The sequence below is a fragment of the Urocitellus parryii genome, chromosome 3 (assembly GCF_045843805.1).
Source record: "Urocitellus parryii isolate mUroPar1 chromosome 3, mUroPar1.hap1, whole genome shotgun sequence".
Lineage (NCBI taxonomy): Eukaryota > Metazoa > Chordata > Mammalia > Rodentia > Sciuridae > Urocitellus > Urocitellus parryii.
The window spans coordinates 25,107,489-25,126,697 of NC_135533.1; the positions used below are offsets into that span (position 1 = coordinate 25,107,489).

Sequence of the window (19,209 nt, forward strand, 5' to 3'; positions counted from 1 at the left end):
TAAATGGGTAATACATAGGAGATTTTACTATGAAGTAATAGCATCCTATGAATTCTGCCCACATCTAACAAAATTTTGCTTACTAACTACTCATCTATACCTAAAATGTTTTAACGGTTTTGTTTATAATTTTTATAAACTTCAAATATAGTCATTAACAGAACAGAATATTCTCAAATGGAAATTCATATTACACTTGCCCTGGAATTTCTAATAAGAAGATGATAAATATCTTGATTGTTTTAGCCACTTTTAGTTATGTTTTCAGCAGCTTGAGGCTTATAGCATCCTGGCTGGGTCCCATATAAAGTTAATATGAAAATATATTCCCAAGAGCAATGAAGCATGGACTTAGACTATAATTATAGGTTCCCTAAATGGTAACATAAGCATCAGATTCTAGAGCCTTATGGTGCCTGCATGAATGTAATGCATGTTTGCACATTCCGTTTATATTTCAAGCAATTGTAGGCATGGTGCTCATCACGATGGGCCTATGTGCTCAGATATTAACTTTGTTATGAGTGTGATAATTTTGGCTGAGAAACCTACAGAGTATTTGAAGAAAGATTTTTTTAGTTGGCTCAATGACTATAAATAGAGTAACATTATAAATTTATTAACTTTGGGCTGGGGATGTGGCTCAAGCGGTAGCCCACTCGCCTGGCATGTGTGCGGCCCGGGTTCTATCCTCAGCACCACATACAAACAAAGATGTTGTGTCCACCGAAAACTAAAAAATAAATAAATATTTAAAAAAATTTTCTCTCTCTCTCCCTCTCACTCTCTCTTTAAAAAAATAAATTTATTAACTTCATGTATTTTTATTGATTGATGACAATTTTACTAATATTTTACTGCTTTTAAAAAATTAAAGACTTCTTATAGAAAGTGTGTCTTGCAGTACTTCTCTTAAAAGGGAAAAGTTTTCACATATATGGGATTAAAGCATATTAAGGTTCTATGAATATTTAAGTTTATATAAGAAGGTATTGTTGAGAAGAGGCTTAAAAAGAAAGTAATTTTAAAGTGCTTATGGTACATTCCTTTTCATTTCTTTTAATTTTCCCCTCTTTTTGTGTGTGTGTGATGGAAACTAGTAATTTGTCAGATAAAAGTATTACACGTAACTCATAAAGAAATGGTAAGATATAGTAGTCAATTAAAACTTTTTGATAAAAAGCTGAAGTTTGAAAAAACAAGAATAAAATGTCTTTAAAATAATGGTGTGCTGAAGCTGTGTGTAGTGCATGCTGGTAACCCTAGCTACTCTGGTCTGAGGCAGGAAGGAGGACCCAGGATTCCCGACCAACCTGGGCAACTTAGCAAGACCTCAACTCAAAGTAAAAAGGGTTGGGGGTATGGGTCAGTGGCAGAGCGCCCTGAGTTCAATCTCTAGTGCAAGGGGAGAAAAAAGGTGTGCTTACAGTAGTTTCCTAGAATTACTGCCTGGACCCAGGCAATCTGCTGATGAGCAACTGGATGACAGGTGGGATAGCCAGTTCAACCTCCTCTCCTTTTAGAAATCCTGGGTTTGTTCTTTCTGTTCCTATAATGTGTGGATTTTGTTTTAAAATATAGTTAAAGAATTGTTAAAGCAGATGTGTGTGAACTTGATCCTGATCTTCATAGACTTTACTGGTGCTCTTTTGTCATCTTTTCTTCTTGTCATTGCAGTGATTTGTTGTCCTCGGATTACATAGAGAGGCACATCGAACATGGAGGCAAGACTGTGCAAAGCAAAGTAAGTGAATTTTCCTTCTTTTGGAGGAAATTTTGAAACTCTTCAATACACTACTGCACGTGATTTCAATTTTCAGTGATACATCTAAAGGATGGTTTTGAGGTTTGAAAATATTTTTTGAAAAAAATGAAACTTTCAGTTATTAGAAAAAAATTCTTAGCACACTGTCAAAATTATTATAGTTATATTTTGTAGGATTAAGGTAGTTGAAAGTAGTTCTTTTTAGATTATGTTACAGAAAATAATTTTTGGAATTTGCTTTTAAAGTTAATTCTTGAGAATCATGTGGTGAAGGGCCGGGGTTGTGGCTCAGTAATTGAGTGATTGCCTAGCGTGTGTGAGGCACTGGGTTCAATCCCCAGCACCACGTAAAAATAAAATAAAAGTATTGTGTCCATCTACAACTAAAAAAAAAAAAAAAAGATGTAGTGATATCTCAGGTGCAGAATAAGTGTGTGGCTTTGCATTTGTGTGTCAAAGACTTTCCCCAATTAAAGTGTAAAATCATTAGACCTACTAGATGTTTCAGGGAATTTAAAATACCTGAAGGTGTATCTCAGAATACTGGCTATAACAGGTAAGCTCTGAAAACCTTGAAATACAAGTAGAAGCCTCCTCCAGAGGCAGAGAATGTGTTTCTCCCCAGGGTAATGATGGACTAATGGTGTACGTTAGGACATAGGAGACCAAGAGTACTGATGTGTAGACCTTCTGTTCAATGTGAGTTTGGGCAAGTGTACATCTGTTCTAAAGTGTTCACACATTCTATTCTACCTTATCTGATAATATATCATTTGTCCATGTTTCTTTTGCTGAATACAAATTTGATACATTCTTATTTAGAAAACTTGTAAGTAGCGAGCGAGGTTAAATTTGTTTCCATTTTGTTACATTTCCTTTTAGTGTTTTTTGTTCTCACATATTTATATTTTTTTCATAGTACCATACGTATCTATAATATTATATCTTGCTTGTTCTTTAGTAAATGCTGTAACATATTGTGAACATTTTCCCAAGTTGTTTTCCTATAAAGCCTATGTTCACCATTTTCCTATTTAACCTGTATTATGATAAAAAGATTTTTATTCAAATTGAATTCTGTTTTTGATAACCAAAATAAATTACATTTTTCTATTTAACCATACCAGAGGAAATTGAATTTTAAATTATTTTTATATGTTAACTAGAATAATTATTCTTTGTCTTTGTCTTCATCTTCATCTTCGTCTTCGTCGTCGTCTTTTGTGGTGCTAGGATTAGACTCAAGACCTTATACATGCCACATATAGTATATACTATACTACTGAACTATACCCTTAGCCCATGAAAACTATTATGGAAAATGTCAAACATACAGAAGCTAAAATATAATGAACCTCTCTCACATCCATTTCCAGCATCAGCTGCTATCAACATTACAATAACTTTGTGTATTTGAAAGCAAATTTCAGATATTACAACATTTTGCTAGTAAATAAGTCTCTACCTGAAATGCTTGCAATCAGAGGTGTTTCAAAGTTCATGTTTCTGGACTTTGGAATATTTGAATAGATTTTTCCTGGTTGAGCATCTCTAACCCAAACTCCAAAATCCAAAATGTGATAAAATAGGAAACTTTTAATGTTTTGTATTGATGATCAGAAATTTTTGGATTTGGAACATTTTGGTCATGGATTTTCAGATAAGGTATGCTCAACCTACATTACAAATACATTTCTAACTGATACAGACTTAAAAACAAAACCTGTTTATTTTTTCAAGTGACCTAAATATAATAATTAGGCTAGTCCCTCCACAAAATTATTCCAGCTTAAGGATAATTGAATGGTTGATCTAAATCACTGCCTTCCTGCAGAAAAAAATATCAGATACTCCTAGGTAGGACATAGGAGAATGGAGTAATTTTGCTTATAGTTTGAAAAAAGTTACCTAGAGTTAGAGTCTCTGTTTCCTTTTGTTCTCACCCCTGTTTATTTGATTCACTTCTCTTGTTTGTATGACACAGTTTTTCTAAATGTGGTTATCTCTTCTTGTTTTGTTGAAGAGGAGAAAAACCAGGCAGTTTCCTATCCATTTCTTTCTATGTCTGTCAGGGGAGTGGTGGAATGCAAGTATGAGCATGTAGGGTGGATCCAACAAACAGCTGTCTGCCTTCCTTGCTGTAATATCCTTTTTAGGAAACTCACACTTAATCAGCAAAGTGTACCCTTCTCTGAGGTTGTAAGCCTCCATGAGTATACATACATACGATCCACAAAGCCCTGACTTTATTGCACATTCTGCTGATTTTGCAGCCTGAGAATTGCATTTTCTTTGTTGATGGTTTTCTCCACCCTTTAGCCTATCAAATCAGGAAAATAGTAAATAGGAATTTTATCCAAACCCTTGTGCCAGAGGATATTTCTCCCTTTAAGAAAACAACTTTGATTTCACCCATCACCTCCATTGTGTTTCCAGTCCATTTAAAAATCTCACTCAAAAATTTCCCCTGGTTTTTTTCCAGAAACCATATTGAAAGTGCTCAATCCTGCTCATAAAATCCAAAGCCAGTAGTCAATTACTTCCCTGCTGGTCTCCTCATGTCCTGCCCTCTGTTCTTAGTTCTCTGGGATGTTTCCTTTTTTTGTGGAATCTGGTTGAGTACTCTTTTTTTGTTAATAACTCAGAATTCTCTTAAACTTTTCTTTTCATTATTTATTATAGGTCAAACAAAATTGTAACATTTCATACTTTTTTGTTTTCTTTCTCTCTACTGCCTTTTAAAAAAGAAAGCCTTAATTTTTTCTACCTTTTCTTTGCTTTCTGTCTTAGTTTGGTATGGTTGCCATAATAGAATAATAGGAATCTGTTATCTCATAATTTTGGAGGTGAGAAGTCTGAGATCAAGGTGTCCAGGGTTTATTCTGGGCTTGTGCATTGTCTTCTCCTATGTCTTTTTATGATTCTGGGGGTTAGGACTTCAACATAGGAATTGGAGGGGGAATATAATTTAGCTCACAGAACCTTCCTTAAGAGACTTACAATTTTTGTTGTGTTTTTCTTTTTTGTCCCCATTGTTGTTTGTTTTTTAAAGTTGACATTTGTCTTAGGACTGAGGTAAATGAAAAAGGGTATATGAAATGAAAGCTAAATTCAGAATTTTTGTGTGTGTGTTGGTTGTCATAAACATGGACATATATGTCTTGAAGAAGCAAAATTATAGTCAAAATCATCATGCCAGATTTAAACAGTGGCCAGAAGCCAGTATATTAAATGGTTCTTTTCAAGTGCCATAGAATTTTTGTGAAAACTCCACAAAGCACTGACTTTATTGCACAGATGCAGTGCATTTGATTTAAGGGTGTGAGTGTGAATGTGGGGAAAGAAATACATTAGTATGAAAAAATTTGTAATAGCTGCTTTGGTGAATCTTTCGATTATAGTTTTATTTTAAAAATATTTTTAGTTGTAAAAATATAACACCAACACAGAAACTCATGTCAAACAACGTATGGGTTGATTAACTAAAAGCACGCACCTTTACATCCTCTGTCCAGTTCAAGCCATAGAGCTTGGCCAGCTCTTGAACCTGCTGCTTCATACACCCAAGCCCTGCACCTCCAGTGACACTTGCAAACACCAATCTGATTTTATGAGTACCCCCTCCTATAGAGTTTTATCACTGAGGTATGTATCTTTTTAATTTAGTTTTGCCTGTTGAGGTTTTATAAAATAGATTTTAAATTTTATCTTTCTTTTTTGTAGTTTATTTGCTGATTGTTTATCCTATGTAGTTTCCCACAGTCTAGATATTTAGGGTTGATTTCACTTTTATATTTAGAGTAAAATGAAATACATTTCAGTGATTGTTCCCTAGCCCATGTTGTCCCATCCTCCCAGATATCATATTTGCCCAATCTCCTGTTTGTGAGATGTTTATATATGGAAAAGATACTATAATGCCCCAGTGTTCTATTTAAAGGACAATCTGTATTGTCATTCCTTTTTTTAAATCAGTATTATCATTTTATTTATTATTTATTTATTTTTAATTAAAATTTTAAAATTTATATATGATAGCAGAAATGCATTACAAGTTTTATTACACATATAGAGCACAATTTTTCATATATCTGGTTGTATGCACAGTATATTTACACCAATTCGTGTCTTCATACCTGTACTTTGGATAATAATGTCCATCACATTCCACCATCATTAATAACCCCATGCTCCCTCCCTTTCCTTCCCACCTCTCTCTATACATACATACAATCCACAAAGCACTGACTTTATTGCACATTCTGCTGATTTTGCAGCCTAAGAATTGCATTTTCTTTGTTGATGGTTTCTGCACCCTTTAGCCTATCAAATCAGGGAAGTAGTAAATAGGAACTTCATCCAAACTCTTGTGCCAGAGGATATTTCTCCCTTTAAAAAAACAACTTTGACTGGATTATAGTTTGATTAGAGTTCTCTATCCCTCCCATGCCCGCTCTCTCTATCCCACTATAATCAGCCTCCTTATATTATAGAAAACATTCAGCATTTGTTTTTTGGGATTGGCTAATTTCATTTAGCATTATCTTCTCTAACTCCATCCATTTACCTTCAAATGCCATGCATTTTATTCTCTTTTATTGCTGAGTAATATTCCATTGTGTATTGTATTAGCATTCTTAATGATAACAAAGGATATATAAGCTTTAGATTGTGATTTGCAGCCTATTTTTTAAATGTTTATTTTTTAGTTGTAGGTGGACACAATACCTTAATTTTATTTTTATGTGGTGCTGAGGATCAAACCCAGTGCCTCATGCATGCTAGGTGAGCGCTCTTCCTCTGAGCCACAACTCCAGCCCTGATTTGCTGCCTATTTTAATGTACCCATGTCAGTTTCACTGACGTATTTGCAAATTTAGAAACTTAGGATTCAAGGGGTTAACAACAATTTGTATTATTTACAGGGTTTTATGTTTCATTGGTCAGATAGTTACGCATAATACTGATTTGAAAAGTTTTATTAAAACTTTTATTTAAAAAAAATTCTCCCAAGCTTACAAAGATAGTCTTTATTTATAAAGAAGATAGATACTATTTGTTCCTTTATTAAGGCATATTCATAATCTCATCTTTCATTTATATTTGTTTCACATTCACTCAAAAATTAAGTTCTAAATTTACCCTTCTATTTAGGGAGAAGTATTATGTGTTTAATAAGGACTTTAAAAAGAATTGACTAACCCTAACCCTTAACTAATAAAAAGCCTTAACTAATCAGAATCCTTTGGGAATATAGTTTTTATTTTGATTGTGGACATCTGTGGCTCTAGATTTATAAGACAAAGGAAACTGGAATTGGTGAATAGTGGCAACTGAACCTAAAGAATTCAGTTTTCTGTATCATATTTAGCTAGTTTTTATGTCTAACAACTGAAAGCTGCCAGTATTCTGGTTATTTGAAAAATTTGAAATTTCCAGTTATATAGGCTCAGTATTATAATACTACTAATAATAACAAATAACATTTATTACTGAACAAAGTGGTAGGCATATCTGTATTCCAACCTCAGAACAATCTGTGATTATAAATGTAACTATTACCCTACTTTACAGAAACCAGGGCATAGAGAAGTTACATAGCTTATAGAAAGCAAAGCAGTAAGTAAGTAGTGGAGCTGTATTTTGAATCTTAGATTACCTAACTCCAGAGCTACGTTACATAAAATAGGATAGTCATACAAGTTGAAATGTATTTTATTTGTCCCCTCCTTCCTTCTCTGCCTTCCTTCCTTCTTTTTCTTTCCTTATTTCCTCCTTCCTCTCTCTCTCTCTCTCCCTCCTTTCTTCCTTCCTTTTTTTCCATATTAGGAATCAAACCTAGGTTCTCATATGTGCTAGACAAGCCCTCTACCATTTAGTTACATCCTGAGCCCTTTCTTTTCTTGTCCTCCCTCCCTCTCTTTCTTTCTCTTCTTTTTCTTTTTTCTTTTTTCTTAAATATAAGAAGATAGCTCTACCTAAGTTCTGGAGGCTGGCCTAAAACTTGCCATCCGCCTGCCTTAACCTCCCAAGTATCTGGGATACAGGTGTGTGCCACCACTACAGTTGCTATTTATTGTTTCTGTATACCCATCTAACTCATTTTGGATATTCCCAGTAATTACTTCTTTATAGCCTTTAATTCTAAGACTGAATAGTCTGTTTAAAGACCCTTCAGGTATATCTCTCAGATTTGATTATGCATTAGGTAATTTTTCTGTAAAGTCAGTTGCTTTGGGCAAAAATGATAAAGACAAACTCCCATGCAAAGCCTGTTGTTGTTCACTGAATGAACATCGTGGGGGAAATGGCCTTAGTTTTAGAAGGCTGGGAGAGAAATGGTAAATTCTTTTCATATGCTAAGAACATTCATTGATGGGGAGGGAGCATATTTTCTGAGGGTCAAAAAGTAAAACTTGATGTCATTGTAAAGACATGATTTATTATGTCACCAATGAGAGATCATTTCCAGTCATCAATATTATTAGTTTTGATAATATTTTTGTTAAATTATTTGATCTCTGATAATATCAAAAGTAATGGCCACTGAGTGCCTATTTTTATTAGTTTGAATTGTTTCTAAACTACTATACATGAGCATTACAGCTTGTCTCTGGATTAGGGTATATCTTAAGGTTGAGTGTATAGAGACACTCATTACATAATACTGACTTTGGCCTGGCCATTGACTGGTTACTCCATCATTTGATTGCAGTGCACTCAGGAATCATTGTCTCAGAATCTTAATTGTGTTCATAGCAGCAGTAGAAAGATGGATAAGAATCTGAGTGTGGGTCAAGGTTGAAGTCTGGAAATGGGTTAAGGAATTGAAGAGAATGATGAGTGTTGGGGAGCAGGTGTTAGAGGAGAAAGTGTCTATTTAGGGGTAAGAGAGGTTATTGTGACTCCAGGGAAACCTTTTGTTCTAATAAAATGTAGTGTAATTGACATTAAAATATTTTGAATGGAACTGAAATGGCCACTCTCATTTCTGGAAACAGAGTAATAGGGCAATTGATTTAGAAGCAAGGAGGAAGTTTGAGTTTTTCTGCAGAAAGGTTTTTGTCCTGCTGCTCACATCCATCTTTCTCCCCTGGGGCTGCAGTACCATGAAATATTTCTAACTTAGCACAACACCATCTCCTGGCTGGCTCCTCTGCTTCCAGCGGTGTCTCCAAATCCCCTTTGAACTCATTTCTAAAGTCAGATTTCTTCCTTCTTAAAAAAGTGATGCCCTTTTAACATTTTGCCTCCATCTTTTTGTTTTCCACAATAAATGTGCCAATGACAGAAAAAACAATACTATAGAATATGGATGTAAGAAGTCATTTAGAAATCTTTAAATATGTGACTGTCAAAACAATAAATAGTTCAGCAACTTTGTAGTTCCTATAAACCTTAGTGCATCGATAGAAAATTTCTTGTGATCTCTAAACATACTCAAGATTTCTCTTGTCTTCTTTTCTAGATTTTTCTACAAGGAACACTCAGATAATTCAAAAAGGGTACTATGTGTAAAAGAAATAATGTTTCTTAATATGTTTTTAAGATGTTTTATGTGTTAAAAATTACAAATAATTATATGTTTTTTTATAATTATATGTTTGATATAATGTTGTGGATGCCTTTCTTAAGTAACAAATGTTTTCAGTTGGTCATTTGTGATAGAATTTAGTTTATGTAAGATGTAGGTTAGGGATTGCATTCTGCATTTTTGCTTCAATTTTAAAATAACAAGACCTTTCCTTAGCATATCCTTTTATGAAACAGATTTTTCTCAAATTCCATTTCCTATATATGAATAGTACAGAAATGCTTGAAATATTTCCTTTTTTGGCCACACAAATACAAAATTAGCTATTAAACTGTCAAAATTGTCTCATATATATTTATTACAGCAGAAAAGATGAACAGAGTTAGTCTGCTTTTGTTTATCCTGGATATTGAGTTTCCTTATTGATTCTCAAAACTGCATTACTATACAGAATCTTTTTGTGAAACAAGACAAGTAAGTGATTAAGAAGGAAAGAAAAACCAGGCTTTGATGTGCAGTAAATTTTGCTGCATACATTAATACAGAGCCATCTGTACCATTGTATCAGCAATCAGTCTTCTAAAGTAGAGACCTGACCTTTTTTCATGTAGCATTTTAGGTTATCTTTTTGTTTTGTAGGCTGCCTTTGAGATGAAATGCAAGCAGTAGTCACTGTTGCTAAGTAATCTATACTAAAGCTTTTTCTGTCTCATTTTTCCTATTTTAATTTTTTTTAGAACAACTCAGCAGCAGCATTTTTCTTCCAAGATGACTTTCTTATTTACAACTTTACCTTACATTTGAGAAGGATGCTTTCTATCTTGAGTTCTCACTACAGTAGCTTTTCCAAGAGACTCTTGGATAATACTTAGTCACCTAGACAGGAGTTGAGTCACGTGGCCTGGGAAGATGATTTTAGAAAGGATTTTTTTTTAAAAAAATAGATCTATTTATAGAAGTTGTCACTTAAGCTTCTAATTTTATCATTAAACTTCTAATCCAAGTTTCAAGCATTTTCCTTGGCTCCAGGGCGATGGGGAGGCCTCTATCCAAGTAGAGAAACTCAGTGATGTGCATTTTAAGGCTGGCTGATGGACAGAGTGTCAATTGAAGACCCTCAGTTAATCCTTGAAGGGTCTCCTGCTGCCATGGTAACTGAGATTTTTCTTTGAAATAGCTTTATTTAGATATACACACCATAAACTGAGGTGGCTTTTGGTCTCCATTTTCTCAGTTATGGGAACATAGATTCTTTAACAGAGTGTGTAAATAAAGTTGTTTAAGTGATCCCAAGTGATGAATGAAGCAGTGAGAGAGATATTTGGCAGATCTGTATGTTTGATTCTGTATTTTTTTCTTGCTGCACTTTCTGAGAAATTTAGGTTAATGGCTCTCACCACTGAGCATGAACTCTGGGAGTAGAACCTCTGGTGCAGGATAAAGGTGAACTTCAGGAGCAGGTGGTACAGGATGTGGCATGCATATCCAGGTTCCTCACTTAGGTTCTCTTTCCCAGGAGAGAAAACTTGAGATGGAGTATCTATGCACATGGTTTATTTTTCACTAATAAAATCATGTTAACCACAAATAAACAAGTTTTAAAATTAGATGACTTGGAAAAATTTCTTTTCAAGTCCGTTTCTTTGAAATAGTTTAACCCTGATTTAATGCCTGTAGATTATTAATAAAACTAGAATGAATTGAAAATATGTATTTGTCAACATATCTACTTTATACAATTTATTAACTATGCTAGACTAGCTCTAAATTTTATTATATTTTAATTACTTCATTAGCCTCTAACTACTGTCATAAAGTGATTTTTTAAAGAACTTCAGCATATGAAGATCCTACATAAATGAGATATAGACTTTCATATATATATATATATATATATAAATATATATAGACACATGCATGTATATACACATGTAGACACACATATACACACATAAAGTAGATTTAATCTTATGGTAATTTAATATGAAATTATGAAGTTTTGAGGATGGTCGAGGAATTCAATTCCAGGAGCTTTTTATTTAGAGATGACCATGTAATTGCGAATAGGGCTAGCACAGGAAACCTTGTGCTTTGTGTCCTGTGGGTTTAAGCTTCTGCTCATTTTTAAATACTTTCATTTAAAATAGTGAATTTTAACATAAGGAGGACTCAATTTCCTGTTACTAGTGCAAAAGCCATGATATTTTCATAGAAGTGTTTTAAATTCTGAATAAAAGTCTAGCTAGAAAAAACATATTTTTATGGTTAGTGTGTGAGAGTCCCAGGGAGAGTCATAATTGCCACATAGTCCTGCCTTTTCTTTTGCTGTCTATTTTCACAGGCTCTGTGAGTAAGTTTTACCTTAGGGGCACATAACTGCTGTGCTGCTACTGGTTTAATGCTAGTTGCTTGGAAGAGTTAATCTCTTCTTACAAATCCAGACCCATTTTCTTTCCTTAAGGCATATTTTCTCCAGTGAATGAAAGACTCATCTTAATGGTAATAAAAAGAATGTAATGACTTGCTATATTTCTGAAGTACATCATTCCGGAAATTTTGTATTTTTACAAATTGATAAATAGTATATCCCTGTAGTGCTTATTTTTATTACTAGGAATTTCCCCTTGACACACTCTTGACCTCCTAGAATCATGTGATATCCTGATAGGATCAATATCAATAACTGGACTGAAGAATAATAAAAGTACTTGTAGTAGTTGGAGCAATAACAAACACACATAAGGTGCTTACTGTGTGCCAGGCACTAATCTAAGTGTTTCACTTAAGTTAAATTGCTTAAACCCCCAGGAATTTGATGCTGGAATTTGTTCTGTTATCCATTATAATGTACCTCTATGGAAAAAATTATAATAGCAAAGGAATTAGAATGCTAGTATTTTAACAACAGCACCCACAGAAGCTGCCATTTGAAATTACATCTCCTTTAGCAGTTGTTTTTAGTAAGTCATAAATTGAAGGTGTGATTGGTTCAGATGAGTCTCATTTATTCCAATGTGAAATTTCCATTATTCCAAACAGGACCAAATGCCTTCTAAAGATGCCCTGATTTTTTTTTTTCAACTATTTACTGTTCCGTTTATTTTTAGTCCTTTGTTCTCCGTGGGAATTGGATTGTGCATTGTGCATTACAGGGGAGCCCATGGCTTCTAAACTATTACTGTTTGAAATATACTACTCTCTTACATATGGCACACATATGGCTCAGTTCTTATGCCTATCTGATGCCTATGTATACATTTATCTGCATCTGGAGAAAATGTGTAGTTTTATAGGCAATAGTAACTAAGCCAAAGGTGGAATCATCCTGCTAGAAGACTAAAAGATATGTGGTTACATCCTTGCCAAGGTGCTTTAAAATGCCCATCCCCCTCTTCCTGTTCCTTTTCACCCCCTCCCTTGCCTTTCTCAATACTCTCTATATAGGAAGGGAATATAGGAGCTACAAAAATCTTATAAACAAAAGATTTATAAACTGAGCAAATGTTTGTTTCCTCCTCACTTGTAGCATTAGTTATTCTAGGTATGTCTCCTAACTTTACTTTTTGTCCACACTAGGCATCTGTGAATTTAGAGTCTCCCTGATGGGCTTGCTGGTGTGTGCATTTTCCCCCTGGCAGGCTCAGGCAGACATATGCTCCTCTGCCATCTTGTAATCAGTGTGGTTTCAGGAAGGTCTCATATTTCATTATTTAATTCTTTTTACATTATAGGAAAAAAAATTCTTTGGGGATTAAGTAAATTTTGCTTTCTCTTGGGACTGAAGCAAGGTTGCTCAAGGTCCATCATCATGTATAATGCATCAGTTGCCCTAATGGCATCGTGAAGATTCCAAGTGATCTTAACTCTGTAGCCTGCAGAAAATATATTGGCCCATTACCAGTTGATACAGGTCAGGCATCCTAGGGCTAGGAGTAAGGAAAAATGAAAAGTGACAGCTGCTGTCAGCATGGGTTCTGTTCCTGAGCTCCATTTGTAACCTATCAAGTAGAAAGGCCCTTTATTTTCTTTCTGGTATAAGATTTTTACCCCCAATTAAGTTTCAAAGTTATTTCATCTGTTAATACTCAAGATGTTATCTATAGAATTAAAAGACATTTTCAGCTACAAGTTTTTTTAAAAAATTGAAGTGGCTCTAATGGTATTTCTATATATAGAACTAATTATAATAGAGTATATTTTCTATTGTAATTCTAATGATCAAATCAGCTTTTTCATTACATAATGTCTTTGCAAATCTACTACTGCAATTTCTTTTTAAAATCAGGATGAATTGTATTTATAATTGAATAGCAAGTTGTAGAGTGTTGTTTTAGATAAGTTTTAACTGGTTTAATACAAACAAACAAAAAAAACCCCAGCTTATTCCTTTGGTGTTATCCTAAACTACAGCTATCTTCTTGTTTATTGATAAAAATTCTTGCTTTCCAGTGAATAAGTGGCTACTATAAAAATAAGAGCAGGTCGTAAAGGCCAGAGAGTAAGTATCCTTGGTATATTGAGTGGTTTGAGTGTTTATTGCCATTTTATGTGAGGGATGGTAATTGATCAGGGCTACTTTTGACATTTTATTATAGCAGTCTTTTCTTTGCACCTATGAGTCTTGTCTTTGTACCTACGGAGGTATATGCAGGTGGGCTTGATTATCTCCCACCTTTAGAGGAAACTCCTAAAAACTCAGGCATATGGAGTTTAAATGTATAGAAATCTATTGGTAGTGATTTGTGGCAGAATAAAAACAAGCCAATACTCTCATATACATTATTTGTGTTTTCCACCCTCATTCGTTCAGTAAATATAATTTGAATGCTTGCCATGGGCTAGGCATGGGGATATAGGTGCTAAGAATAGATGATGCAAATTTTGCTTTCCTGAAACTTGTCTATTAGGAGGGGCACACATAGTACAAATAATTGCCAAAAAGTCTTATAAATTACAGAAATAAGAAGTGCCCCAAAGAGAAATACACAGTGCTCTGAGAGCATCTGATGGAAAACCTGACCTATTCTGGTTGGTCAGAGAAGTCACGCCAGTCCCCTGGTGCTGGGAATAGAACTTTGGGCTTTGTGTACACTCAGTACATGCTCTACCACTGAGCTACATACATTTCCCTGTTCCGAAGACATTCTTGATGAAATAATATTAACTCTGAAGTTTGAAAGGTAAGTAATGGGCAGGTGAAATTGGAGTGGAACAATTTCTCAGGCAGTGGAACTAGCATGTGCAAAGGCCCAGAGGCCTTAATGCTGGATCTTGGTGCAGGAAAACAACAGGAAGAAACCAGAGAGGGTGGAAAGTCAGAGGTGGATCAAGTGACGCAGAGGAGGAAGGATAAAAGTAGGAATGCAGTGGTGCAGCCTGAAGGATTAAAACTGTTCATGCCTGTGGACTGCACATTGGCTCTCTTCTTTGTTTTCTCTTCTCTCAATAGTCTGAAAATCTGGAAATGTGTCTGTGACTGTGTCTAGAAGGTAGAGAGCTTGCCTTGTGGTTCTGAGGCGGGTCGTAGATGTTCCACATGGCAGTTAGAATTTCAGGCTGAGTATGTGCCATCTCCTTAAGACTGTGCTACATCGCTCATTGAGATAAAATAAATAAAGGGCTTCTTGAGAAGCATGAACAGATGGGACCAGTCACTTCTTTTGTTTCCAAGTCTAGGACAAATCTATAGTTTGGAGGCAATAAAGCTTAGATCTAGACCAAGAATATTGTTAGGGCTCAATGGACCTAAATTCAGTCTTGACTTTGCCAGTTCGTGTTAATGTGGCCTTAGACAATTTATTTATGCCTCCTGTGTTTCAATTTCCTCTTCTAATAAGGAAGCAAAACAAACACATAGCCAGAGCTTGGGTGTGGGAAGTGCTCCATAAATATCACTCCTGATACTTTTAGTGAGGTAAAGTGGCAACTTGAAAAGAATTTCTGGCTAAGCCTTTGGTGGCTTCTGTCAGTTTTTCCTGCTAACTTCTGAATCTGCTCATGGCACGGGGGATATGTCAGGATCATCAACAGCGTCCCTCACTCTCCACTTCATAACAGGACAGACAGTCTTCTGTGCCCTTAGACTATAAATTGCTTAAGATGTTACTCCAAGAGAAGCGTATACTATATGCATATTCAGTATTCAGCATGATGTGTGTACCTAGAAGATAATAAATATCTATTGAATGAAAAAAGTAAGTGAATAAATGAATTCAAGCATTAGTAAGTTGGGTGATTTCTCCTGTTCACCCAACAATGTGTCAATGTGCGGGGAATGTCCAGTTTGGACAGGTCCGGGAGGATATTTTATTTCCCTTGCAATGATTAAAAAAGGATAGTGATTTAAACAGGAAAAATAAAAACCAAATAGTGATCCTTATGCTCACCTTATACTCATCCTTATGCTAAATTATCTTCTGTATAGAAACTCATATTTATGTTTCTTTCCCTCTTAAGGTACTTTAGAGCCACTTTTAAATCAATGTTAATTCAAGTAATAAAGTACTAGCAATTTACTTTATTTATTTATTTACATGTGGTGCTGAGGCAAGTGCTCTACCACTGAGCTACAGTCCCAGCCCCGTAATTTACCTTCATTAAAAAATATATATATATACATATTTTTTATATATATATTATTTTAGTTATAGGTGGAGACAATATCTTGATTTATTTTTATGTGGTGCCGAGTATTGAATCCAATGCCTCACATGTGCGAGGCAACCACTCTATCACTGAACCATAACCCCAGCCCATACCATTGATATGTTTTTATAATTTTGAAATATTTAAACATATAAAATGATATAAATGTCAAAAAGATATCCATTTGTAGATTCAACAAATGTTAGTATTTTGCTATATTTTCTTCCTTGTTTTTTTTGTTCTATTTTGTTGTGATGCTAAGCTAAGCTAAGACCTCAACCCAGGCTTGAAATCCTTTGATGTTTTATAAAGTCAACTTCTGAATCAGCCTGTCTTCTATACCATTTCCATTTGGCTTTATTCATTCTTTTACTTTGTCAATCTTGTTAGACTTCATTCATAAAATTTTTTTTTCAAAGAAGCATCTTTTACTTTACTATTGTTTATAATAATTTCTTATATTTGTAATTTCCTTTTTTTTAAGTTAAAAAATTATTTTTTTCCTCTGTCGTTCTTTGGGGAACTCATTAAGTGTAATATTTAACTTATTACCAGTCTTCTTTTTAAAAATCATTCTTTTCTGTAAATATTTAAGAATGTAAAATTTGATTTGAAGTAGTTTTTTAGCTCCAACCCCAAATGTCTAATACATAGATTTTTTTTCATTGTTCAGGTATATAGATTACAAAAAAAACTTATTCTATGATTTTTATGTGACTCATAAATTATTTAGATTTTTAGAAATAACAAACGTTAATAGTTTACAATTTTTTATATTTAGCATTTAAAAATTTTTGAAACATATAAACATCTTTTGTAGTTTTAAATTTCATCTCTTTATGGTAAATGCAGCCTACAAGATATTGATTTTTTTGAAGTTGTCCCTGTACTTAAGGAAAAAAGGTTGATTTAAAAAAAAAAATAATATATATATATAGCTTGCAAATCATAGAATCTAAAGCAACTCTGGTTCTACTTCCTCCTTCATTTTAAAGGAAAAATAACAGAAATTATGCATGATCAACTTATGCCTATAGAAACAGCTACTGAAAAAAAGAACACTTTATTTGTTATGCTTAGCACTATTATTATTATTCTTAAATCAGAGAAAACCTTAAATACCTATTTGCCTTTCCTAAAGGACATTGTTTTGGCCAACTTTTGCATCGCTGTGACCAAAATACCCAACATGAAGATCTTAGAGGAGGAAAATTTTATTTTGGGCTCATGGTTTCAGAGTGGCAATTCATGATCAGCCAGTTTCATAGCTCTGGGCCAGAGGTGAGGGAGGACATTAGAGGGTGACAGAGGGCGTAGCAAAGAAAAGCAGCTCAGGACATGACAGCCAGGAAGCAGAGAGAGGGAGCTCAGCTTACCAGGAACAAAATATAAACCCCATAGGCATGCCCTCAGCGACCTGTTTTCTTCAACCACCCCCACCTGCCTACATTAACCACCCACTTAATCCATATCAGTGGATTAATCTACTGATTTGTTTATGGCTTTTGTAATCTAAACATTTCATCTCTGAACATTCTTGCATGGTCTTACACAGGAGCTTTTGGGGGATACCTCATATCTAAACCATGACAGGCATTGTTTGTGAACTTCCTCCTTAGTAAGATGACCCTTTGTTTGTACCTTTAAATCAGTCCTGAGCTAATCCAACATCATTTATGGAGGGGTAAAAATGATTACTGAAAGCTGTGTGGACTTCTGAGGCATAGAGTATAATTCTCACGGTGCAGGAGAGAAGAAAAATTCTACAACAGACTCTTCTTTTGACTACTGAAAATGTCTCTTTATTCTTCCTTCAAAAAAGGAGCGGATGGAAAGAGGATAGGAATGAAATTAAAAGAGAATAATCTCATGGCAAAGGGCAAAGATAGAGGAAAAACAATTTGCTTCCCCCCCCCCTCCCTCAACTCATATCCTCATATAGTAGTTATGTTTTCTTTCTTTCTTTCGTTAAGTAAGAAAGCAGGGCTGGGGATATAGCTCAGTTGGTAGAGTGCTTTCCTCACATACACAATGCCCTGGGTTCAATCCCAGCACCACACGCACACACACAAAAAGAAAGCAACAAAAATATTGTTTTCAGATGGAACAAAAATCTTATTCTTCCTCTATTTTAAGGCTTCCAGATTTTTTTTTTTTTTTTTGGTTTGTGTGGGCAGTTATTTTTTTTTTTTTTGGCCAATTATATTTTTTTCCTGTTAATATTCAAACATCAACTAGAAAAATATTTTAGGTAATATATATCCCATATGCTAAAAAAAGTCCATACAGAGCTGCACATTTAAGGTTTATTATTTGTAAAAAGGGTACAATGATGTAGTGGTTTCCTGGAAAGAGTTATAATTTCATGAGTTTATAATTATACAGTCACTGTATGTGGTCCACATTGATTTTCCATTCTCCTAATTTAGAACTGCATCTCAGGGAACCTGCTAAGTACTCTTTGCATTACAGTAATTTGTTGCTGAGGAGCACTTTGTGGGAACCTAAAATTTTTCAGTAGCCTGATAAGACATCTGTTATACTAGTGGGTGTGTAATGATTACCTGACAGCTGAAAAATAATTTCTCTTGACTATTTTTGGGTTAAAAATAAGCAATTTGGGAAGTCCTGTTTGACTTAGTAATAGAATGGAAGAATTGGTTTGCCATACTATTTGTGTGAAAATTAGGATTTTATTTTTATTTTTAATATTTTTTTAGTTGTCGATGGACCTTTGTTTTATTTATTTATGTGCGGTGCTGAGAACCAAACCCAGTGCCTCACACATGCTAGGCAAGTGCTCTACCACTGAGCCACAACCCCAGCCCCAAGGATGTTTATTTTTTAATAAAGTTATGGGAAACTAAATTGGCTGGCTAAAAATGATTAAGATGCAGGTTAATTCTATTAGATGTCCTAATAGACACCTCCAGTTTTTACCTTTGGGCCAAACTTGTTAGAAACAAAATCCTTGAATTATGAATATAAAAATTTGATTAACCATGTTTAAAGAGATGAGAAAAAGTAATAGGTTAAGTAGAATACCCACAAAATTTATGTCTTAGACCTTTGTTTTTCATAGACCAGTATCCTATCAAAATGATTTTGGGGGATTAATATAGTGTTGCAAGTTTTTTATTTTGCCATAAATGGAGATACCCTTCTCAAGACATACAGATATTATTTACTTTTGGTGCCAATTAAAAATGAATGAGGACATCATTATCCAAAGTCCATGTATGAAGACTGGAATTGGGTGTCAACA

The 19,209-nt window shown here is 34.4% G+C and overlaps 1 protein-coding gene across 6 annotated transcripts in view; it reads left to right on the top strand.

Annotated features, from left to right (window-relative positions):
* The window catches only part of Adam22 (ADAM metallopeptidase domain 22), a 222,529-nt gene that overhangs the window by 103,366 nt on the left and 99,954 nt on the right, over window positions 1-19,209 (top strand). For all 6 annotated transcript variants that reach the window (XM_077796695.1, XM_026399374.2, XM_026399375.2 and 3 more), the window contains one exon: window positions 1,678-1,744. In XM_077796695.1, the coding sequence (XP_077652821.1) occupies window positions 1,678-1,744 (67 nt within the window). The remainder of the gene's footprint in view (window positions 1-1,677; window positions 1,745-19,209) is intronic.